This window comes from Adiantum capillus-veneris, chromosome 16 (assembly GCF_014529385.1).
Source record: "Adiantum capillus-veneris isolate H3 chromosome 16, ASM1452938v2, whole genome shotgun sequence".
Lineage (NCBI taxonomy): Eukaryota > Viridiplantae > Streptophyta > Polypodiopsida > Polypodiales > Pteridaceae > Adiantum > Adiantum capillus-veneris.
This window is the reverse complement of record NC_140946.1, coordinates 68,090,544-68,115,796: the sequence shown is the minus strand read 5'-3', so window position 1 is coordinate 68,115,796 and position 25,253 is coordinate 68,090,544. Positions and strand designations below refer to the sequence as shown.

The window sequence follows — 25,253 nt, the reverse complement described above, 5'->3', positions numbered from 1 at the left end:
TGCTCAAGAGGACCAAAGCGGTTCTCGGTGGGAACCCACTGCTGCTGAGTAGGCACCTGAGGGCCACTCTGAGTGCCAGGCTGACGCTGTGGCCTCTGGCGTCGTCGGCCACGGGCCTGCTGCCACCCCTTCTCCGCTGGAGCCCCAAGCTCGGAGGGTGGCTTTGCATCTGTGCGCTGTGCCGCTGGCTGTGGCTGCGGGCCAGCCCTGGCAGGCTGGGGTTGAGGCTGTGGTGCAGGTCGCGGCCTCCTTCGTGGAATGGCCTTCGCTAGATGGCCCATCTGTCGGCAAATGAAGCACTGGTTCGGGAGGCCCGAGTACTCCACGCTCTGTCTAAACCAACCCCCACTCACCCGAGGCAGAAGGATAACCTTCGGGAGCGTGTGGGTATCTCTGACCAAAACTCGAACTGAGGGGATGCCTGCCGCCTTGGCAGCTATTGATGCTGTCGTACGAGGTGTCTCCAGGACAGTCCCAATGGCAGAGCCAATCCTGGAAAGAAGTGGTAAGTACTCCCTCCATAAACCCAGAAAGCAGACTGAGATGGGGATGTCTGCCTCCTCTACTAGAACATCCGAAGCCGGGTCAAAACCATGTCTCCACTGTAGAAAGTGGGCACGTGATGCTCGGATCGCCAGTGGACTCATAGCTATGACCTTGGACGCCATCTCAGAGGTCTCAAACTCGATCTGATAGTAACCCCGTCCGAGAATCTGGACATCCAAGATCTTGCCCACCTCTGCGAGAAGGCGGGCCTAGAGAAGGTCTCGCAGCTTTCCTCTGCTAGGTCGGGTGCCGAGAATCTTGCAGATGACCGAAGTCGCCTGCAATCGCTCTACCTCTGCGGCAAGGCTCGCTTGCTCTGTCGGCAAGAGAGCAAGTCGAATGGTGGGCTCAACGGGGTCGGGCGAGGGGGCTTCTGACGAGTCCCTCTATGGCGAAGCTGGAGCCTCCATCTGTGTCTACTGCTATGGCGTAAGAAGAAGGCGACGGGAAGATGCTGCAATGAGGCGCACAAAACACTGCCCCAATGACTGACGCAGTGCTGGAGGGCCAAATTGCAAGAAGCTCACTGGGCGAAGAAAAAAACATAGCGGGCAATGGGCGGGGGGGGCTAAAGCGATGGCGTGGCAACAGCGCGTGGGAATGGCGGGGGCGACAGGGCGGGCAGTCAGTGCGGGCGGGCGGACAGGGCGGGTAGGAGGCAGCGGGAGGGTGGACAGCGAGCAGCACTTGGGGGGGGGGGGGGGGGGGGGGGGGGGGGGGGGGGGGCGAGGGGGGCAATAGCAGCGAGCGCGAGGTCGACCAACTTCCTTGTCGGTATCAATGATGTCGAGGCTTTGGGAAGAGCATTTTCAAAAACCAATTCCTGATGTGCACAAGAAAAAGAAAAAGAAATGGGCAAAGGCAAAGACAAGGACACAGCTAAGGATGCTTGGAAGTACCCAAAAATATGGTTAAGGTTCGAACTCCAGCTTCTTCTCGTAATTATGTGCCCCCGCTGAAGACAACATCCCAAACGAAGCTTCCCTATAATGACAATACGTCTTCGGCGGAGGCATGGGACAAGGTGGTGCATTCATACGAGGAAGCGGTTACAAGTGAACCGGTTTCCTTGTCGGCTGCCCTTCACGCTACTTGTCATGACGTACCTACAGTTGCTTCTTCATAAGATGAGGATGTGCCGATGGGCACCAACACTTAATTCTCTTGCTCCTTTGTTTTTTGTTCATACCTCATAGTAAGCATAGTTCTTTGAGATGCATTTCTTATAGCGTGCGTGGATTATGCAATCATGACAAGTGGAGGCTAACCTGGAACTATATACATACATGTAAGGCAGATGTGGTAGTGCTTCAAGAGCATAATTAGCATCATTTCACCAGTCAGACATCTTACTTTGCAGGATATTGGATAGCTTATGTAGGCAACGCTAGTTATTCAAGAGTGCTATTGCTTGTTCGGTGTGAACTATGGCCAACTCTTGCTTTCAATGATCCAGAGATGGTGGATGTTGATAAAGGTTGTGCCTCCAAACGGTTTTTCAAACATTTGCATCATCCTCGTTGATCTCATTTCATAAAACGAGTCAAACTTCCCTCCAACGAGTGGACAAATTCCCTACAATAGTTAGCAGAGGCTCTAGTTGCTCACTTTGGGAAGATCTTCAACGCCCCACCACAAGAAGTTGGACAAGTACGTAATCTTTTTTTATCGCATGTTGCTTCAATATTATTGTACAGCAACCACCAGATTTGGAAGATAGTTGTGATCACGGAGGCAGAGTTGCATACAAGTTTGCGAGTGTCACAACTCAGTAAACAAAGATCTTGTATCCTTTTTGTAATAACGCTTATTTTTGCATTTGAAAATTGTTTTCCTCTTTGAAAGATAGCCTGAATAGTGCATTTGAGTAGGCCCCACTGATGAGTGGTCACACGTTCATGGAGCAAAAGACGCCGTGCGCACACCCAGACAACTCAACACCACACAAGGAATTTACTTAAATTCCAACCCACACACCCCACCACTCAAGACCTCAATAAAAATACTATCCACAAGCTCAATTCAAACTCCAACGCCTCGACCTACAAGCCCTTGCCTGCCCGCAGACACTACATGGTGAGTCGAGTTGATCAACACTTGAAATCACACTTGATGGTGACCAAAATATACAAGAAAAACCATCAAAAACTCAAAAACTCCAGCCACAGAAGGCCTCTCTCAAACCATTGCAAAGCCTTCACCAAACTCCACTCTGTTGGACTCTTTGGAGTAGCGCCAACGCTAATGGCACCGATACAGGGTCACATAGTCTTGCAGAAAGCCGCACCTTCTTCCCTCAGTTCCTCGCACACACACATCCATGGAAACCTCATAACCTCCATAGACTCTCCCAAGTGCAAAACTGAAGAGAGAAAGCTCTCATTCACTCCTCCACACACTCGAAAACAAGACGCAAACGCGACGGGACTGCACTACATCACCTGTAGGAACCTTGCTTTCTCCCACACCACAGAGAGGTGAAAGTGCCAAGACTTGGCGTCAAGAAGTTTCCCTCAGTTAGGACTACGAAGCGATCTGCTGCTCAAGAGACAAGTCCAAGCCAACCTGACAACCCAAGTAGCGAACTGCAGTCCTTGGGAGAATCCATCTAAAACCCTCACCTGGCACCCAATCAGGCGTAGGAGCACTGCCAACCCAGAAAGCCATTGTCTTCCTCCAGTAGATCAGTGCGCCTGATGCACAACAAAAAGTCTCAAGAGTCTGCTCACACCTGTGCAAGTTGGCCTCCTGGCCCTCCAAGTACAAAGCCGAGTCGTCTGCAAACTCAACATCCCGTAGCTCATCGCCCCTAATAGGGAGCTAAGCCACGTAGACCAACCTGCTATGAAACCAAGAATCTACAAAAGAGGAAGGGGGATAGAGAGCAACCTTGTCTGACCGAGCGTATAAGCATGAACGGTCTCCTCTACCTCCTGCCAAAAGCACTTGACTGTTTGCACGTCTGTAGAGAGCTGACACACCTCTGATCCAAGCATCTGAGAAGCCCATCCTACGTAGAGTACCCTCCAAGAAGTCCCAATCAACTCTGTTGTAGGCCTTCTCAACATCGAGAAGAAGTATCACCAGATCCTCACCTCGGAGGCGTGAGAGGGCAGACGCCTCCCAAAAAGTGAAGATGTTGTCAAGGATACTGCGCTCCTTGACAAAACCTGTCTGGATTCCATGAATAATGCTCTCTAGAAGTGGCTGAATCCTCAAACTCAGAGCCTTGGCTAGAATTTTGTAGGCTGAGTTGAGGATGGTGATGGCCGCCATTGCCGAATCTCATCCAAGGAGCCACCCTCCTTGGGAATGAGGTAGATTAAGCCCTCACTCATGCTATTGGGCATCTCTCCTGTGTGCAAGCAAGATGTACTTAAAAGCACTGCAAAGGTCTGAGCTCAGCAAGTCCCAGTACTCCAGGAAAAAACTCGGAGTCAAACCATCCTCACCGGGACAACTACCACACGGAAGTGCTCTGAGGGCCGCATGGAGCTCCTCTAGCTGGAGAGGCAGCTCAAGCCTCTGGCGCATCTCCTCAGTCACAAGACAAGGCATCTGTGCCCGAACCTGCTCTCTGCATGCATCCTGACGCTCTGACTGAGGCTTTGCTGACAGCAAGTCGTGGTAAAAGTCAGTAGCAACTGCACGCATATCCTCTAGCTTTGAATCAATTGACCCATCAGGTCTCCTCAAGTGGCTGACACTGGTGTGCGCATGACGAGGTCCCACTACCTCAGCTGAGCCGCTTCTTCCTTGAGGAGTCTGCAGCTTGCTTGGCTGCAGCCAAGGAGGAGGAGAAGCAGCTCAAAAGAGGCATTGATTCCCTACAGCGGATGCAGGAGCGCCACCCTGAAAGTCCTTGGTTAGAGAGGTAGATGTAGCAGGCTCAACGGGAGCTGATTACCAATGAGGAGTGGCACCACTAGTTTGCCTTTCACCGACAGGCATCTCAGTGGACCCAAGTGGGCAACAGAGTTATCGGTGAGTTCTTTGAGACTCTGGGGCCCCGCCATGCGCTCACCAGTGTTAGCCAGTTGAGGAGACTTGATGGGTCAGTTGCTTCATGAGCCCGAGGATATGCGTGTGATTGCTACTAACACTTACCATGAGTTTCTTTCAACAGCTGAGCCTAAGTCGGAGCGTCAGGGAGCATGTAGAGAGCAGGTTTGGGCACATATGCCTTGCCTAGTTATTATTGAATGCGTTAGAGACTAGAGATGCCTCTCCAGCTAGAGGAGCTTCATGAGGCCCTCAGGGAACTTCCCCAAGGTAGCTGCCTAGGGGAGGATTGTTTGACACCCAGCTTTTTCTTGGAGTACTGGGAGCTGATTGGTTCAAATCCATGTAGCGCCACCGGCACATTTTGCACACTGGAGAGATGTTGGAAGCTTAATTGAGCATCTGATTTACCTTATTCCCAAGGAGGGGGGTTCCTTGGATGAGATTCAACGGTGGCAACCCATCACTATTTGCAACTCAGCCTACAAAATCTTAGCAAAAGCTCTGAGTTTGAGAATTCATCCACTACTTGAGAGCATTATACATGAGACTCAGATAAGTTTTGTCAAGGAGCGCTGTATTCTTGACAACATTCTTTACCTTATGGGAGGCGTCGACCCTCGCACGTCTCCGAGGAGAGGATCTTGTGATACTCCTTCTCGACTTTGAGAAGGCTTACGACAGAGTTGACTCGGATTTCTTGGAGGGCACTCTACGCAGGATGGGCTTTTCAAACGCTTGGATCATAGGGGTGTCGGCTCTAGGGGAAGAGGGGAACGTTTCATGCTCACGTGTTCGGTTAGACAGGGTTGCTCCCTTTCCTCTTTCTCTTCTATGCTAAGGAGGCGAGCAGATTTTTACCTTCACAGGAGGTTGGTTTGCTTGGTCTAGAGCTCCCTATTAGGGGAGACAAGCTGCTTGACGTTGAGTCTGCTGACGACTCAAGCATGTGCTTGGAGGGCCATGAGGCCAATCTGCACACGTGTGAGCAGGCTCTTGAGGTGTTTTGCTATGCATCAAGGGCATTGATCAACCGGAGAAAGACTGTGGCTTTCTGGGTTGGCAGTGCTCCTACGCCTGATTGGTTGCCAGGCGAGGGCTTCAGGTGGTTCCCTCCAGGAACTTCTGTAAAATATCTGGGCTGTCAGGTTGGCCTGGATTTGTCTCCAGAGCAATAGACTGCCTCCCCCCTCCTATCCATTAGGAGGAAGCTGCTACATTGGAGTTTTGCACGGCTCTCTTTGGCTGGTATAGTGGTAGTCGCGACTCGGGTGCTGTTGGCTACTATGTGGTATATCACGTCCCGTTGGATCTTCTCAAATTCTGTATCAGCCAGCTGGAGAGGCTGATCAGGAATTTTTTGTGGTCAAGGCACGACATCAGTCAGCCAGGGCCAAAGTGTCTTGGCAGGTCATCACCTTACCATGTTCTCAGAGAGGGCTAGGGATCATCGACCCAGCACGGCAGAACAGAGCCCTCTTGGGAAGCTGGTGGTCCGACCGGCGACGACCTCTTCCAGGAAAGGATCCCTAGAAGGAGTTGTTGCTACATCGGGTTCGTGCCTGAGTTCCTCATACGGGCGGCCCTTAGAGCCCATCCATTAGGTGGATTTTTATAGAGATGCGCCGGGTCGGCTTGAGCAGAAGTTGGAAGGAACGCTTTGCCACGAGTCTTCTTAGGTCCTGGAAGCAGCTAAGGAGTGGCCTAGAGCAGCACTAACCCACTTGCATGGAGGAGCGCTTGAGAAATCCTCTTGTTTGGAACCCCATGGTTAGCACACAGAGAGGCCACTTGGTGGGCAACAGGCCTCATGTTTCTTGGGGTCCCATGGCAGAGGGTCCAGCCTGCACTTTCGGTGACTGGCTACAGTTTTTACTATTTAGACCTTCCTGAGGAGGTTCAGAGCATCCAGCGACGAGCCATGAGGGGGGTGTAGAGCTTGTGTCAGGATATTATAGAGGCTATCCCAGCTGAGTGGCACACCCCTTTAGAGGCCGCAGCTCCAGATAAATGGGGGCCCTTGCGCGCTTGGAGGTCCTCATTGTCGTAAGGGCTTGCTCGGAGCCAATGCCCCCCATGTTTTTCGAGAATCAGGGGGAGGGCCGGCTTCACAGAGTCTCAGTAGAGGCGCCATGCGTTGTTTTCAGAGGATTAGAGTTGTGGGCATTTGTGGGAGGGCTTGTGTCATCGATCCTGACCCTGCAGATCTTGAGTCCAAACACTGGCGGCTTTGGGCTTGGAAGAGCCTCCCTCTGGTATGAGTGCAGTGGGACCCAGGAGAGTGGTTCTGGCCGGATCCTTTCTCTTCAGCCCATCATCCAGGGACCCCCTTTTTCGAGTACACAGCTCGTTTGGGCAGCCGAGGAGAGTTACTACATTTTAGTCGTTGGTAGCGCACATGGCTACAGCAATTGGGAGTTGGTTGGTACACAGCAACTTCTCGACGGCATGCGCAGCCTGTGGTCATCCTTTGGAGAGTCAACGACATTGTTGTGGGACTGCCCCATGGCACAACACGTTTGGCTTCGGGTTCTCCAGCTGATGCCAACCCTCTCTGCATCCCGACAGTACACCTGGGGTGCTGCATCTTGGTCCACTCTCACTGGCTCAACAATCCACTTTGAGCTAGCTTACACCAGCAGAATGATAGTGATCCAGGAGGGTCGACCTACACTACAGCTTGCCACAGAGATCATCCCCAAAGAGTAGTGCAGTGACAGAGAGTGGTGTTGGGAGCTCATCTGCGACCTGACACATCTGGTTCATTTGGCGGGTCCGCTGCTTTTGCATCTTCGAGGCTTGGCCAGTTCCACCGGCAGAGACTGTTCAGGACGTTTGGCTGCAGCTGATACACACACTCAGGAGTCAGTTTGAGAGACTTCAAGGCAGCTCCAACCTCATGCAAGAGCACCGAGAGGCTTTCTTGCAACTGTCGCCCAGGGCCTTTCTTCACAATGGTTCAGGGTGCGCCTAGATGGAACTACCGGCCACCAGTGTGGCTTTTTTCTCCTCCCATGTCGTGGTCTGACCCTCACTGTACATATTTTTTTCTCACTCGGAGAGTCTCCCCATTTTTCTGTTGTAGCCCTCTCTCATAGAGATGGTTTGTAGCCTTCGGCCAGTTATCATTAGCCAATGGAAGGATCTCTTTTCTTGCCAAAAAAAAATATATATATGAAGAAATATCGAAAGGGGCACCATGGTTTGGGGCCAGTGCTCTCTCAGGGTGGAACTCCGCCACTCCTCGTCTCGTGTGTCGTGCATCTCTTTCAATTCAGTTGTTATTTAAAGTTGTTCAGTTTGTTCTTTTCCATTGGCATGTGGTGCCCTTCCCGTTACACAAAATAAGTACTCCAAAACCTTGTGGTGGCTTGAATATTTTACATTTAGGCTCTTATGTTCTTGCTGGGAAGGTCACGTTGTTAGTTTCAGTGGAGCAAAAGCAACCCTGGACGCTAATGTTTGCTTATTTATGCTCTCATGCGGTTGTTATACACCCGCTTTTAGTCATCGGCAACCTTCATACTGGGATGTGGTTTTTGGAAAACTTGAATTCTGAGTTGCCCCATTGCATCCAGTCTTAGCCGATTGGAAGCAAGTCACTTAGCATTTATCCTGGCCTGGTTGGGATGGGGATAGTGGCAATTCGCTCAGTCTAGAAAGTATACATTGGAGCATGGTTTTTTATCGGACCTTAGTTCAACGGTTGCCCACGTAGGCACAATTTCTCTCCTAGAAAGACGTTACTTCGATATCCGATGTGGGTGACGCTAATGGAAGTGTGCTTTTATTTCGGCAGGCGACTACTACTTTTGGTCTTGGTATGCATAATTTCCATTTGCAATCATCCTCTTGGATAGCAAATCACTTCAATATGGTATGGAATATGAATAAAGGTACTCCTTGGTGACACAATAAGGTCATGACCGTTTGGCATGCTAAAATTCCCCTGAAAGAGCGATTGTTCATGTGGAGATATCTCGTTGGAGTTCTCCCGACTGGCAATTTTCTTCATACCCGAAGAGTTTCTTCTTCAAGGTGCATTCGTTGCACTGCAAGGATTGAGACTATCCCACATTTGCTGTGGTGTCAGTGCTTCGTCTGTATGCGTACTTTTTTCACTTGGGTTCGTTTATGGATGCTCTGAAAAGCTTCAAGAGCTCGTACTCTACCCATGTTTCAGTAGGTACACATGGATTATGTGCTCCTCTTCAAAACCTCTCTTCATCAATCCCTTAATTTTGCCCATGACTTGGATGAGCTCTACTTTGACTGTTTCTGATTTCCCACATGTAATGAATTCTATGGGTTTTCCTCGTTTCGAGGTTTTCTCATTAGTAATTCAATCTAACATTACTATAGAAAAAGTGTGTGTATGTGTGTGTGCACATTCACATACATATACACATTTTTAAAATGCCACTCAAACATCAGCAGACAGAGACAATTTTGAAGGTACAAAATGAGATTGATTTGAACTCCTAGGCCGGATCAAATGTGGCACTAGTTTTTCATTTTGTACCATTTAACTTTGAATTGACCATTGATAAGTTGAAGCACTTACAAGCATTTTCATATCATTGATACATACAACGTTGGAATGAATCTTAAATCAATGACCATTGCGAAAGAATACTGGCCTTTTTAAACCCAATTATGGTCGAGTTTGAAATGTGTTTCAAACTCCAAACATTTCAAACTTTTAGAAAAGATCAAAATCGTATATATACACATGTACGTGTGTGTGTGTGTGTGTGTGTGTGTGTGTGTGTGTGTGTGTGAGTGTACTATCACTTGCAGTCATCTTCTTGGATCCAAGAACACTGTAACAAGGTATGGAATATGAGTAAGAGTGTTACTTGGTGGTGGAGTAAAGTTATGAAAGTGTGGCATGCTAAACTACCTCTCAAGGAGTGATTCTTTATGTGGAAATGTATCGTAGGGGTTCTCCTGACTGGAAAATTTCTGCGTTCTAGAAGATTGGCCTCTTTGTGATTGCGTTCGTTGTGGTGGAGGCATTGAGAATATTCCACATTTACTGTGGTCATGTTCTCAAACACAACAGTTTGTGGATTGCATCTCTACAGCTCTTCACTCGCATTTCCCTAGAATACATTTTGGTAAATTTTTATTTATTTTTGAAGTGCTTCTACCATTGTTACGGCCGTATGCATACTTTTTCGGTTGGGTTAGATTCTGGGTGCTTTGAACAGTGTGGAGAGCACGAATTCCCTTATGTTTCAACAGATTCAAGCAGAATATGTTTCCTTCTTCAAGATATCTCTTAGACAGTCTCTTCAAGTTGCCTATGACTTGGACGAGCTCCCCGTTAGTCATTTCAACCTTTACTTTGACTGTTTCTGATTTACTGTTTGTAATACTTTCTATGGGTTTTCCTCGTTTCGGGGTTTCCCATTGGTAATTCAATCTGACATTACTATAATAAAAAAAAGTGTGTGTGTGTGTGTGTGTGAGGGAGGACCTGCGTGTTATGTGAACTGGGCATCTAGCGTGCCCCTCTGCTCTGAGTGATCTGCCCGCTTTGCATGTTGAGCGCCCTTTGTGCCCTCTGCTCTCTCTTCGGAGCAGTCTTCTTGTCGAGCACCTTCAACAGCCTGCACAGACTTTCAGCATTGAACCTTTTCTTCTCGTCCTAGGCTGGTGTCTTGCTGTGAGGTGCGTGTGTGTGTGGGAGTGACTGTGTGAGTGTGCGTGAGTGCCAGAGACCCCTAGTTCAGCCTGGTGGTTTTTCTACTTTCCTCAGTATAGTGTATCGTTTTGGTCTTGTGTGTGTGTGTGTGTGTGTATGATAATTTTCTCTCCCTGCGCAGTCAGCCTTCAACAGATTTTGTACAGTTTTGTGTGTGTGGCTCTAAGCTTTGTGAGCTTCTCTGCGGGTGTATATATCCTCGTTGTTCTATGTGAGTGCGAGGGTGAGGTGGTGTGCTTGTGTGAGAGAGTTTTTCTCATTATGGTAGAAGAAGCCTGGGATAACGTGGTTTGCTCGTACAAAGATGCTTTGATTAGTCCCACATCTGGGCCATTGCATATGCACCTCCCTTCTTCGCAAGGAATGCATGTGGATTCTTCGTTGTTGACTGTTGGCATGGATGCAAATGTGCCAATGGGCACTGCTTCTTGATGGTCTCTTCTTGTAATTCTCATGTAAATACTGTACATATGCATTCTCCTCTCAAATGTTTTACATACAATGTGTGCGGGTTGTGCAATCAACCCCACATGTTCTTTGAGGTTCAGGTAGAGGGTCGCCTTCACAGAGTCTCAATAGAGGCTCCACAAGTTGCAGAGTGGTGTTTTCAGAGGATCTAAGTTGTGGGCATCTATGGGAGGACTTGTGTCATAGACCCTGGCCCAGCAGATCTTGAGACAGGACACTGGCGGCTTTGGGCTTGGGAGAGCTGCCCTCTGGCACGAGGCCAGTGGGACCCGAGAGAGTGGTTTTGGCGGAATCCTTTCTCTTCAACAGATCACCCAGGGACTCCCTTTTTCCAGTACACAGCTTTTGGGGTGTCACATACTAGCAGCACGGAGAGAGGCTCGTATAGCTGCAGCACTTCACTCGCAGAAGGAGGGTCTCACAACCGAGTTCTTGTCAGGTTTTTGGAAGCGGTTGTGGACTGCAGACAGCCGAGGAGAGTTACTATGTTTCAGTGGCTAGTTGCACACAGAGCTACAGCAGTTGGGAGTTGGTTAGTACACATCGGCTTCTTGACAGCATGTGTAGCTTGTGGCCATCCTTTGGGGAGTCAGCGTCATTGTTTGTGGGACTACCCCATGGCACAACAGGTTTGGCTTCAAGTTCTTCAGCTGATGCTAGCCCTTTCCACAGCCCAAAAGTACACTTGGGACTGCAACCTGGTCCACTCTCACGGGCCCTGCGCTCCATCTCGAGTTGGCTTCCACCTGCAAAATGATAGTGATCCACGAGGGTCCACCTACGCTCCAGCTTTCCACAGAGCTTACCCCCCTAGAGTGGTGCAGTGATAGGTTGGGAGCTCGTCTGCGGTCTGACACTCTGGTTCATCTGGCGGACCTGCTGCTTCCGCATCTTTGAGGCTCGCCCTAATCCATCGGCAGAGACTGTTCTTGACTTTTGGTTGGAGCTGGTTCATACACTCAGAGGTCAGTTTGAGAGACTTCACGGCAGCTCTGGCCGCACGCAGGAGCGCAAAGAGGCTTTCTTGCGACTCTGGCGCCCAAGGCCTTTCTTCATCATGGTCCAGGTTGTGCCTAGATGGCATTACTGGCCACCAATGTGGCTATTTCCTCCTCCCATCTTGTGATTTAGCCCTCATTGCGCATACTTTGTTTTCTCACTGGGAGAGTCTCCCCATGTTTCTGATGTAGCCCTCTTTTGTAGAGGTGGCTTGTAGCTCTATGGGCAGTTTTATAAACTAATGGAAGGATCTTTTTCTCGCAAAAGATAAATGCACTCATCTTCTTCGACCCGAGAGCCACCGAGAATTTTATCCATCCAGACATCCTCAAGCATGGATGTTGAGTATGACCAATTTTCTTGAGAACTTGAAGCTGAGTTAGCCACATGGAAAACTCAAAGTTTTATGCTCTTTTGGGCATGCCTTGGCACGACAAGAATGATGCGTCCATCTAAATCTGGAATAGTACCATCACCTTGATGCACAAAGACAAGCCAATCATCCCTAAAGTTTGATTGTACGAGACAAACCCTGAATGAATTTTACAATTGCTTTGTATTTAGATACTCTTTGAACTTTGTTTGAGAATATTGTTTGGAATGGATTTTTCTATTTTGAACTTGTCTTGGTGCCGACTGACATTGCTTGATTCTGGTTTTGATCCTCATTTCGATATTTTTAAAAACTTTTGGATACTCATGGCTCGGGCTTTCTTGGGAGAAGTATTCAAGAGGAAATTGTGATTGAAAAGTTGAGCTTTATTCATGGCTTGGGCTTTCCCGAGAGGAATATTGAAGAGAAAATTGGTGCTTAATAATGTCTCAATATCTTTGGCTCATGCTTCCCTGAGAGGAGTGTTCATCTTAGTGGTGGGTCCTTTAAATGTTACAGGTTATGGTCTCAGGAACGTTTACTTGTACTCTTGGAACCTCCAAGTGATGCAGGCTGCGGTCTTGGGAGCGTTTGGTTGTAAAAGGCCTCTATATCTCATGGCTCAAACCTTTTTAGGTTATTTACGGGAGGAGTGATGAGGGAGTCGTTGAATAGCTCATAGCCAAGGCCTTCTTGGTTATTTATGGGGGGAGTGTTCACCGACGACTGTATGTTTTTATGTCCTATAACATGCATCTGTAAGCATCTGTGTTGCATTGTGATGTGTCAACCATTATTTATGGGGGGAGTGTTCACCAACGACTGCATGTTTTTATGTCCTGTAACATGCATCTGTAAGCATCTGTGTTGCATTGTGATGTGTCAACCACTAAATATATTCCTAATTGGATGATTAGGTCTCCGAAAAATAAAAGCTTTTCAAAATATCTGAAGTGTATGAAGGGTGAGTTTAGAAAATGAAAAGACCCATCAAAGTGGAAAGTCAAAAGACTTTTTGTGTCCATATAAAGAGATGGTGAAGTGCACATTTATACATTTGTGTTTTTCTTTGCTGATTTTTCCTTTAACGTTTTCTTGTCTTTAGAGTGTCTTTGCACTATATAGGTAGGGATTTTTATTTTTTTTGAAGCCACTAGGAATACCATAAAATTCCTAATGAGATTGCTTGGGTATGTGATGAAAATTCCACAACTCTGAATATCAAGGGCTCCAATATGGAATGAGAAAACTCAATGACCCTCGCAATTTTTTTTTTCTAACTTGAGTTGTTTTGCAAATATAATCATGGACGGTTACTTTTCTTTCAAGTGGGGGGTATGTTGCTGACATGGCAAGCTTCAAGAGGCAGGCAAACCTGTAGATCTCGTCCAACCCTAGCAGAAGCAGCAGAAGAAAGATTTGCCAACTTACAGGTTCTTATCGAGTGGCCCAAATACGAAATGGGTTAGGATTTTCAATCCTGACCCCCAACCAACTTACAACACCCCATCCTAAGGGGCCTAAGTTACTAAAAGCGCAATCAGACACACACATACACACTCAAGCTAAATTTGCGTAAAAGAATGATGATGTGGCAGCTGTACAGACGGTTCGCGATTTGCGTTGGTTAATGGCGACGTGGTAGCGCTGTAAGGACAGCTCTGGGCGATACCTTTTGGACCATATGCTTTTAGAACATGATGCTTTTTATATAATTGCCTTTGGTAGGCCAAGGGCCTTTAAATAAGACTTGTGGGCTCCCACTCTAACATTCTACCCTCAAGATATGCAGAGCAAAGCCACTGGAGTTGTACATTGTTAAAGCAATATAAAGAAATACCGAAAGGGGCACCATTGTTTGGGGCCAGTGCTCTCTGGAGGTGGAACTATGCCACTCCGTGTCTCGTGTGAACACACTCTCTCTCTCTCTCTCTCTCTCTCTCTCTCTCTCTCTCTCTCTCTCTCTCTCTCTCTCTCTCTCTCTCTCTCTCTCTCGGTATTTATGATATCCCGGATGATTAGAGCCAAGGCCTCCGCACCACATGCGATTATTCGAGCGGAGGTAGCCGCCCCTCCTATAGAGATTGAGGCTCTTACCAGATCAGTGTCCTTTATGCACAGTCTACGGGATACACATAGAGGCAGATATACTAGATTGGCTCTTGAGTCCTCTGGACAGTTAGCGATGCAGGGAGACGCATCATGTTGGTATGCGCAGATGACCTCATGGTTTCAGAGGCATGGTCTCAGCATGGATAGATTGCCTCCTTTACAGTATTCCTTGGATGCACCCTCCCTACCAGTCACACGGACGGAGATCACTAGACTCATTCGTCAGGATCTTATACAGTTGGACACCAGGAGGACATGGGTAGAGCCGATGCAGGAGTTGGGCACAAAGATGGCTTTCTACAAAGAGCATCTTCTCCAACTTTCGGGAGATGGGTTTGTGACTCGTCCGAGCTACATGGACACTCATTTGTCTCATGGTCTGCGATGTGCTATTGGTTAGATTCGCACATCCTCACACCAGCTGGAGATTGAGACGGGTAGATTCAGAGGGATACCACAGGAGTCTAGGATATGCCAACTATGCGATAGAGAGCCTGAGACAGAGCTACACTACATCTGCCACTGCACTGTGTATTATGAGATACGAGGGCGCTTTCATTGCTTAATCAGGGAGGGTTTTGGACCCCTAGATAGAGTCATGAGGTATCAGGATCAGAGATGCCTTGGCTTATATCTACTTGAGCTACACCGACATAGAGATAGTCTGCTCAGGAGACATGGAGTACGACAGTCACAGAGATAGATCACGGACTTCTTTGGATCGAGGGAGCCAGGAGACCAACCACCAGCACAGGGTTGTACCCGCATTCATACCAAAGGCACCCTCATTGACAAGGCGACTAAGCTCGGGAGATCAAGACGACCACAACCGAGACACAGGAGCACACTCCATCGACGGAGACTCCAGCAGAGGATCAGAGGCATTCTAGCACGACACCCAGATTGTCATTGAGGGCCTATTCTACATTTTCACATTTCACATTTCACATTTCACACTTCATTTTCAGTTTTCATTTTCTACATTCAGTACTTTTGTACTTGTACTTCAGACATTGTATTAGATTCACCATTTTGTATTTGATGGTCTCATAGGTCATTTTGGCCTTTTGAAGACGTTAATATATCATTTCATTTCATTTCTCTCTCTCTCTCTCTCTCTCTCTCTCTCTCTCTCTCTCTCTCTCTCTCTCTCTTTTTTAGTTCAATTGCTCTTTTTTAGTTCAATTGTTTGAAGTGCCTAAAGTCTGTCCAGTCTATTCTTTTCTGTTGGTACGTACTACCATCTCGTTACATGGGACATATCCAAAGGGTGCATCTATGAAGATAAATCTGATGGTCAGGTGCCGAACACCAGCAATATCTGGAGATCCAAAACAAGGAGAGGTATGTGACAACATGGTGTAGAAACTGTTTCCAAGGCTCCGCCACTGGAAACAATCCGCATACTATAAGCTTGGCAAGCAATACCTTGTTCTGCATCTCCGGATCAATAATCCCCAATCCTCCCTCTTCTCTAGGCAAAATGATTGTGTCCCAATGGACTCGTGGTCAAGTGTCAGTAGAGCCATCTAGGCCACCTCCCCCAAAAAATTACGTACGAGGCGCCTCAAATGCGCCACGATGCCAGAGTGAAGAGTTATGCAGAATTTGCTTCATAGAGATTTGCGCTCTCATGTAGATCAAGCTGTGGATATACATCTTGTTGTAGGAGCACAAGTTATGTACAATCGTAGATGCAGCAAGTTGTTACCTGGGGATTCTCATACATTTTGGGAAACCGAGCAGTATTCTAGCATTGGTGCATGCATTTTTGTGGGACCACCTCTATTCTTCTCTTGAACTCTATTGACCTACGTTGCAAGAAGTGGCTATCTGAGGCACAGAAACTGCGTTTCTGCGCTTCAGAGCCTTCCCAATATTGTATGCCGCCTGGAAACGTAGGGAAACACCGAATTAATTTGGGCTGCCACGTCACATTAATAGAAGCCAATACTACAAGGTTCCAAAAAGGGGCACCTTAACTTTTGAGCAACCCCTCGTCTACAAGTATCTCCCTAACGCCTGTTTCAACTGTGGGGCTAAAGGGCATTTCGTTAGAGACTGTCCTATTAAAAACCCTAAATCAGAACCAGAGAGAGAACAAAAGGTCCCCCCAGACCCCTAAACCCAAGGCCCTCCCACTAGCTCAGTTCCCCATTTCTCAAGAACAGACAAGACTACTTAGGAAAGAAACGCCATGGATAAGAACAGGGCTAGAACCCCCAACCGATTTTCTTTGTTAGCCTCATTGCCTCAATGGGAGGACTCCGAGGTGGCAGAATCGACTAGTCCCGATTTAGAGGAGGAAGACGACACTATGTCCCGTCTTGAGTCGCAGGTCAACAAAGCCAACCAAGAAAAGCTAATCGACCTCAACAAGGCTTCGTCATCAGCTGAAGGCAACAAGGAAAACGTCGCTCCAACTCAGACAAAAAGCAAGGACATTGGCCCCAGCCCTATGGAGGTTCACAAGGACAATAAACGTGCCCATAACTCTGGGGCGCAGACCTCTCCACGGACTCAGATTAAGAAAGGCAAAGACCGTCATAGTAATAGATGAAGATACTTTCTTGTAATATAAAGGGGCTCTCGGACCCCATCAAGCTAGGAAGATTAAAGCATGGGTGCTCAACTACCTAGTAGAAGTAGACGTCATTTCTCTGCAAGAAATCAAGACCAACGGAGATGAACTCTCTCAGAGACTCCTAGCAGTGTCTAAGGACCACCGGTGGCACGTTTTTGGTCATGCTCGAGGTTCTGGAGGAACAGCTCTTGGAACACCCAATCACTGGAACACCTCGTGGAGGTGCTGGAGAATTCGGGGTGGCTGTCAAAGTTGATGCCCCCATCAACTACACTCTGGTCTCGGTATATGCTGGAGGCTCTGTAAAAAAACAAAACTGACCTTTGGCACCAACTTCTATCCCTCACAGGACTGGTCATCCTCTTTGGAGACTTCAACATGGTGGAAAGCAAAGAGGACCGATATCTTCAAAAGGGCAACACTATCTCAAGGGCTGAGCATAAGAACTGGGAGGACCTCCAAACGCATCTAGACCTGGTGGACATAGGCATCACAGGAGAGTTCTCCTGGCAGAATTACTCCAAAGGAGACAATGCAAGGAAAGCTAGGCTGGACAGGTGTTATATAAGTATGGGAGTAGCCAAAGTATATAATAGAGTCAAGGCTAAGCCTAGGCTCACCTCTTGTGCCTCTGACCACTACCCATTAGTCATAACTCTATATGACGAGCACTCCAAAATCAAAAATCATTGGTTTCACACTCTTCCCTCTTTCAGCTAGAAGAAGTTCAAGACAATATCAAGGCCATATGGGTTCAAGCTTTCTCAAAAGGAGACTCGCTTGCTAAGTCTTGGTCCAAGGCTGTAGCCAGCACTCAAAAAATACTAACCTCATTCAGAAAGAGGGTCACTGAAATAAGGCAACGTAGGAAAGACCAGGTATACAGTGAACTCATAGTCTTAGAAGCCTCCTCCAACGAGCAGCCTGAGGTTCAAGACAAAATCAGCACTCTTCGGCACCATTTAAAAATGGAGGAGGACCTCACCCTTCTTCGCACAGTGGCTTTCTTTAGGGAATGGTGGGCAGGCCAGGTAGACAAGCCCACCAAAGCCATGTTCAAAGCCCTCAGAAAGAAACACCAAAGAGACATGATTCTGTTACTATCTACTGAAACAGGTCGGGCCTCCACCTAGGAGGAGAACATCCTACTAGTCCACACCCATTTCTCTAATCTTTTTAGTCCGGTAGAGAGCTCCAACCAGGCCAAAATTGGAGCAAGAGAGGTGATTCAAAAGAGTAGGAAGCAGGTTATCCCTCCCCACATAGCCAAACAACTGGATTCTGATCTCACCTCACGGGAGATCAAGAGGGCTATCGATGCTCTTAAGATAAAGAAAACTCCAAGGATAGATGGGCTGCCGACAGAATTCTACCAAGCCTTCAAAGACATGATAGCACCTTGAAGTTGGTCTGGGAGGAGGTAGTCAAATTCTTAGCTCTCCCAATTAGCATTAACACTGGTATTATCAAGTTCCTTCATAAAAAAGGCCCCAAGGAACAACTGGCCAATTGGAGGTCCCTCACTATGTTAACGACCGCTTATAAAGTGTTTGCGAAAGCCATTGCTAGCAGAATTACCCTGGCCTTGACAGAGTGACTGAGTGCTGAGCAGAAAGGGTTTTTCAAAGGAAGAAGGATCATGGAAGTAGTTATCTCCATGTGGGAGGGAATTGAACACGCTGAAGCTTCTGGACAGGATTTCATATTCGTCAAAGTTGACTTCGATAAAGCCTATGACAGGCTGGAATGGTCGTTTATCATCCAGAGTCTGGTTATGATGGGATTTGGCCCCATATTGGTAAGGTTTGTCCTCACCCTCCTTGGGAATGCACATGCCAGAGTTGCCCTCAACAACTCACTTTCCGACCCCTTCCCTCTACACCGCTCAGTAAGACAGGGTTGCCCCCTTGCCCCTCTCCTGTTTGCTATCTCTGCAGATGCCCTTAACTGGTTAGTCAAAGCCAAAATGGCCAGTGGCAATCTCAAAGGTATTTTATTACCCAATGGCCATCAACAATGTCTCTCACAATTCACTGACGACGCCAATGGTCTTCTCCAGAACGACGACCATTCCCTAGCTTCATTCTGGGAATGCTTGGACATCTTCTGCAAGGCCTCAGGTTCTCGTATCAATCACAACAAGACAAGTATTCGATCTTCTCTCTCTCCTCTCCCGAAATGGATTGTCGACCTAGGGTGCAAGATTTTTCAAGATGGAGTGATATTTAGACTGCTAGGCATCCCGTTTGGATTCAGAGTTTCGCTTGGACAGAGATGGCAATGGGTCCTCGAGAGATTCTCAACCAAGCTCAACAAATGGCTGGGGTTTCAAACAAACATAGCAGGTCGTTCTTTAGTCATCAAGCATTTTCTGTGTAGTTATGTGGTCTTCTTCCTTTCTTGCTAGCGTCCCCCCGACTCCCACTTGAAGAGCATCATCAACGTCTACCGAAATTTTCTATGGTCAGGAGATCCCCTAAAGAAAGGAATGGCCAAGGTTCAGTGGAACATATGTTGCCTCCCGAAAAAGGAAGAAGGACTAGGCCTTACGAACATCACGGCCTGGGCTGACAAGCTTGCTGTCAAATTAGTCATTAGAGCTCTTGAGCAATGGGAAGAAAAGTGGGCGGTGCTTCTGTTCAGAAACCTCCACAAGTTCAAGATCACCATTTTCTTTGGGGCAAATGAAGTGAGTGCTAGTGGATCGGATCTCCTCAAGTCACTGTGGAACGCATGGAACCGGTATAGAAGCCACATCAAAATCAACTGGGACTCCAAGCACAGTTCCCTATCAGATGACAGGATTCTTTATGGTGGTCTCTCCCCCCTATTCCCCCTCTCAACCTACAGCAACTCAGAATTGCAAGGAGAGTTCACCGCAAAGGCCTTGTTAAGTGGCAAGACCTCTGGCACAAAACCGAATGCAGGTGGCTCAATGATACAGAGCTTATCCACAAGGCTCGCCTCCAACCATGGGAACTGAATCTAGTCAAAACAAGAAGGTCTAGCTTCCCCAAAACATCTGAATGGATGTTGGCCCTCAGTAACACTCCCTCAACCAAGGCTATCTACTGGCAGCAGGGGAGTATGTTCTCCCACCCACCGTCCCTGCCCCCATTTTGCCTACTCCTGTGCATGCTCTACTTAATGCTCGCTGGAATGTTTCTTTCGACAGGAAGCAATGGCACTTTAAGTTCAAAGCTGTGTGGAAAAGAGGAATACCTGCTAAACATTCAGTTTTGATTTGGTTAATCCTGCATAAAGCTGTGTGGACAGGTAGTCGCATCCAGAAAGCAGGGATAGGGCCGGGCGTGTGTGTCAATTGCCAAAGGGTAGTGGAGGATATCCCCCACCTGTTTATGAATTGTATTAAAATTCAAAAAATACTGGCTCCGCTCTATTCTGCACTGGGCTTTTGCCCAAATTGGAAGCAGTTGCTGCTGGGAGACTCAGTCTCCATCTTTTCAATTGTATGGACCAGAATTAGGGGTGAATTTTTATGGGTCATTTGGAAGGAGAGGAACAACAGGTTATTTGACGACTCTTACCAGACTAAATGTCTGAGAACTATGTTTGCTAATGTCAACTTGCAGATTAACCAACTGAAGCTGGACTAGTGCCGCCTCTACCAAGCTAACTACAAGGTGCTAACCGGCTGCATGGGATTCTACAACAGCTCAAATATAAACAAGCAACAAGAGGTGCTGCTAGATGGGTCGTATACTCACCTCCAAAGGATGATTGACGAATACAGGAATGAAGGAGAAAAGCTCTACAGGCAGTACAACAATGGGATCAGGCTGCTCCAACACATCCAAAAAGTTCTAAATGATCTCCCTAGACACTAAACAATATGATGTATATGAAGCTATCTCTCTAACTAGGTGGTCTGTATTTGAAGTTAGCATGGCATCCAGTTTTGATGTATATGGGCATGCACTGGTTTGTATCCGAGCCTATCTTGTAATTTTGCCTATCATGTAATTTCACCCCTCTGATTTAATTCACAAGCGCCCCCCTTTATGGTAAAAAAAAAAGGGGCACCTTATCTGAGAGTCGACCATGTTCACGAAAACAAGAGCCCAAAGCAGTTTGCGCATGAAATAACCAGAGGCTCACAGACCAAAACAGATTGGCAGGAAAATTGAAATAACCAGAGGCTCAGAGTCGCTCCAAGCTTGAGCAGTAACCTTTTCATGCCGAAGAAGACAAACAGGGATTGTTACTGCTTCAACTACGTGCCAAGGACAGCATTTTCTTCATCTAAACAGATTAATTCTATCTATCCTAGGTCAGAGACTCATACCTTGACCTGTCCTGAGTCATATTCAATTATTGCCCTATTTTGGAGGAGGGAAACGCTGGCAGAAAGAACCCCACCCAATCTTAGCAAGGCTTTCTCAACAGAGTTAGAACAAGCAGCACATGTCATCCCTGAGACTTTGAGCTCCACTTTGGTCCTGCTCACATCCATGGCATCCCCTTCGCTGCACTCTTCATCATTGTCGCCAGCGAAGCTACTAGGACAAATCAAAGGTTCCACCTCTGAGTCCAAATCAGCCACCCCTGCCTCCACATCAGGCTCCATGGGTTTGGAAGTTTTATAGGTATGAGTCTGAGGCTTATAGCGCAAAATTTGCACTGCTTTCGCAGACGTGAAGGGATTGTTAGACTTTCCTGAAGCTAAGGTCGTTAATGGGAGAATGCCAAGCGATGTCTTCAAATATAAGGGTTTCTGTATTGAATGGAGGATGTGCATGTAGAAAGAGAGTGCAAGGTTGATCTGTGGGAAGATTGAGTGAGCAGAAGCGACGTTTACATTTGAAAATGTCTGCAATGAGAACCAGATGTGTATGATATGAGGCGCGCCCACAAATCTGCGCCTTCAATTTCTCCTCAAGATGAGAGATTGGCAATGTGGAAAGGACATTGCATTGCCCACTTGTGCAGATTCTGCCGGAAACGGCCGAAAATTCTCTTCGAGACCCTAATGTGAGCACAGAAAGAGAGTTTGAATGAAAAGGAGGAAGAGCCGTACGACAGCATGGTACCATTTTCTGTTCGAAGAAAAGAAAGGTACGCAGCAGCGCAGCTGGGTGGTTGTTGGTTTGTCAAATTCGTGGTAGTAGGAAGCAAACGTCGCGTGGACTGCACACTCGCCACCTTCATCTATGACAGCCTCGACTCTCAAACAACAGAAGTGATATAGGCCGTCAAATTGATCCCCGTGTGAGAGACAACTTTGACCGTCCGATTGAGAAAAGCATCCTCCCCGGATTCTTTGAATCCTAGAAGATTTGCATTCATAAAATACAGTCCCACACACTCCCAGTGCTCTTGCATGTTTGGTGAGCTGCAAGACGAAGGCTTTATTTTCAGAAGTGAACGACGATGCCGAGGAAGATAAGCGCCCAATGGGAGGAAAAGCCTCACCCGTAATACATGTAAAATGGAAGAAAAAACTTGCATTTGCATCACTTGTAAAGTCATGGAGTGTTGTTTCCTTCATCCCACTAAAACCTAATCACTGAAATCTAGTTAAAACTCCAAATATCACGCTGCAACGAGATGACTTGGCTCAGGCTCTTGGCGAGGGGGCTGGCAATGTTGAATGCACTAGGGTGCAACGTTTTGAGCTCGAGTGCATTTGCTTACTATGGAATGGGTGCCACCAAGGGGTTCGATCATCATATGCACCGAGGCAATTTCAAATAGCCATGAAAATCTCTATATAGTCAGCGACGATCGACATCTTTGAAGTTTGTGAACGTCTTTTGGCATGCCCCAAGGGCAAGGCTATAGTGATGTATGTTCTTTTGCTAACTAAATATAAAGAAGATATTTGTTGATATTTTAATGTATGTGAAAATATTCATGCAGGTTTAAAAATGGTCAATTTATGTGCTATGATAACTAAACCCATCATGACCCAATATTTTTGGCATGTCAAAGGGCATTACCCTAACCACTTGGTTGCATTAACTTTTTGGGCTATCAAGCATTAAACTAGCAATTTATTGTCCTAAAAAGTTTTGTTTGTGCTACCTTTCGTCACAAAGGGAGAGTGTAATGCTCGTGTAAAGCAAAGAACCTTTGTGATGACCTTATGTATGTTTTTTATTTATTCCCTCGAGGGAAATGACTAAGAGAACAATGAGCAATAGATCCATGAGCACTACCATATGCCATAGAAGTTGCAGCTATTGCTAAAGTATCTGGCAATGTTTGCTCGTCCTATTCCACCATTTTGATGCATATCACCACCATGAAAACCTCTCTCTCTCTCTCTCTCTCTCTCTCTCTCTCTCTCTCTCTCTCTCTCTCCAAAGAAAGGTCGTCAATAATTGGGCAAGAGAGAATATACCTGATTGCGATATGTTGCAACCGCATATCAAATTCAATTGTTAATATTGACTAAAAAAATATCAACATCTAAAAGCTTAGCTTGTGACATGTAGCACCACACTTTCTTTTGGTTTGATGCAATGACAGGAAATATATGATGTTTATCAAATTTGATAACTGATATAACTACACAGAAAATAATTTTCTACCAAGAAATTTACACTACAAGAATATTTGAGCAATAGTGTGGGAAATGTCTTGTTCTAGCTCCCTTGGCATTAAGGAACGGAGGACAATAGTGACCTTTAAGGAGCAAAACGTTAATTTGAAATTGCCTAAGAAAAAAATTCCATGCTATAGTTAAGTACAAATACAAAGTTGTATGGTTAAGAGTGTTAACTTAAATGTTTATTCTAAAAAAATTGTAAGGACAAGGGTAGGACCAAAGGGGGGGAGCCAAGCTACGCATGGTTTAGGAGTTCCTAGAAATGATAGCGGAGGCCTATAAGGGAAAGCGTTTAGGTGGAGAAAAGCATGCTTGGTCCCATGTACTCCTCTCATTGATATTAGAGAACTCACAATTTTGGGGGGGAGGGTCATGGAGATTTTTTTTCATGAGTTTGCATGTCCATGCTCTCTCTCTCTCTCTCTCTCTCTCTCTCTCTCTCTCTCTCTCTCTCTCTCTCTCAGTTTGTCATGGTGAGCATGAAACAATGCGTACACACAAGCTAGGAGTCAAGGTCGCCTGCACGAAATCACATGCAACTAGCTCCAAAATGGAGCACCCTGACGTGCTGAGTAGTTTTTCCTTCTATAGTGTGTGCAACCAAGAAGCACATAGGCCCATGTGACTCGATAATTAGTAGTTTAGTCGCTATTCAAAACTCCAGTCTAGGGACTATTCCTGCTGTCTATATTTCCTTCCCTCCTTTCCTTGAATTTTGGAATATTTCCAAAATTTTCATGGTTGATATTTGACAATTTGAAACAAATTTAGAGGATCTTCATCAGACTCTACATTGATCTCTAGGAGTGGTGTTGTTGGGACTGCCTCTGTCCTAGGATAATACAGTTTGATCTTAGCGCCATTGTAGATCCCTGTCAATAGTACCCTAATAGATCCTTTAGTCGTACTATGCCATTTAAGAAGACCAAATCAACCTCATAAGGTCCTAACCAAGCACTTTTTAGATTAGGTTTCTTTGGGCCTAGCTTAAATTGGTACAATAACAATAAGTTCCCTTGTCTGAACTCCCTGACCTTGATTTTGCTTTCATGCTAGTGCTTCCTGCATTGTTGAACTACTTCTTGTTCTAGAATAGCACACTAACTAATCTCATCCATGTGTAATAGTTCATCTAAGCATTTCTTGAGATTCGTGTTAAAGTCCATACCATGTTCCACCACTAGTATGAGACTTGGGATTGCAAACACCATCCGAACCACTACCTTTGTGCCATAAACTAGTCTGAAGGTGCCAGTTCTATTAGCCCATACTGCTGCTTGAAGCTTTGCATCCCATTGATGTGGCTCTTTCTGGACTATCTTTGTCAAAATTGTCTTTATGGTTTTGTTACTACTTTCTGCACAGCCATTGCACCTAGGATAGTATGGCGTGAATTTGCAGTGCTTAACTGAAAATAGCTCAGTCAATATCTGAATTGTTTCATTCATGAAGTGTGTACCTTGATTTGGGACTATCTTGATGGGACATCCATATCTGCAAATGATATTCTCATACATAAATACTATTGTTAATTTTGCTGTGTGATCTGGCAAAGATTTGGCTCAACCCACTTGCTAACATATCGAGTAGCCATTATGATATATGTAGCATTTAATGGCCTAGTAACTTGTGTGTAGCGGAAAATAGCATGAGCATAGTGAGCATTTCATTAGAATAGATTCCTAATGAGATTAACAAGAGTGCTTGGGTGGAGAAAGCAACTAAAAGCATAACACCTAGTTACATAGCAATGAACAATACTTCAAAAGAGAGAGAAATTAAGCAATTGACAACAGTTGAGGACCGGATTTGCATGGAGCCGGTCCCCCCTCCAAAAGGCTTTGTATTATGGTTTCTCCCATCAAGAGAGACATTTTACAATACAATT

At 46.5% G+C, this 25,253-nt stretch overlaps 1 protein-coding gene across 5 annotated transcripts in view; it reads right to left on the bottom strand.

Moving 5' to 3' along the window:
- LOC147439220 (copper-transporting ATPase RAN1-like) overlaps positions 1-22,318 on the bottom strand; it is a 135,965-nt gene extending 113,647 nt beyond the window's left edge. For 3 of the 5 annotated variants that reach the window (XM_086485087.1, XM_086485084.1, XM_086485086.1), the window contains exon 1: positions 21,833-22,318. In XM_086485087.1, coding sequence (XP_086341213.1) covers positions 21,833-22,303 — 471 coding nt within the window. In that variant the 5' untranslated portion in view covers positions 22,304-22,318. The other 2 variants (XM_086485082.1, XM_086485083.1) reach the window with 2 other exon arrangements.
- Between the last annotated feature and the right edge of the window lie 2,935 nt (positions 22,319-25,253).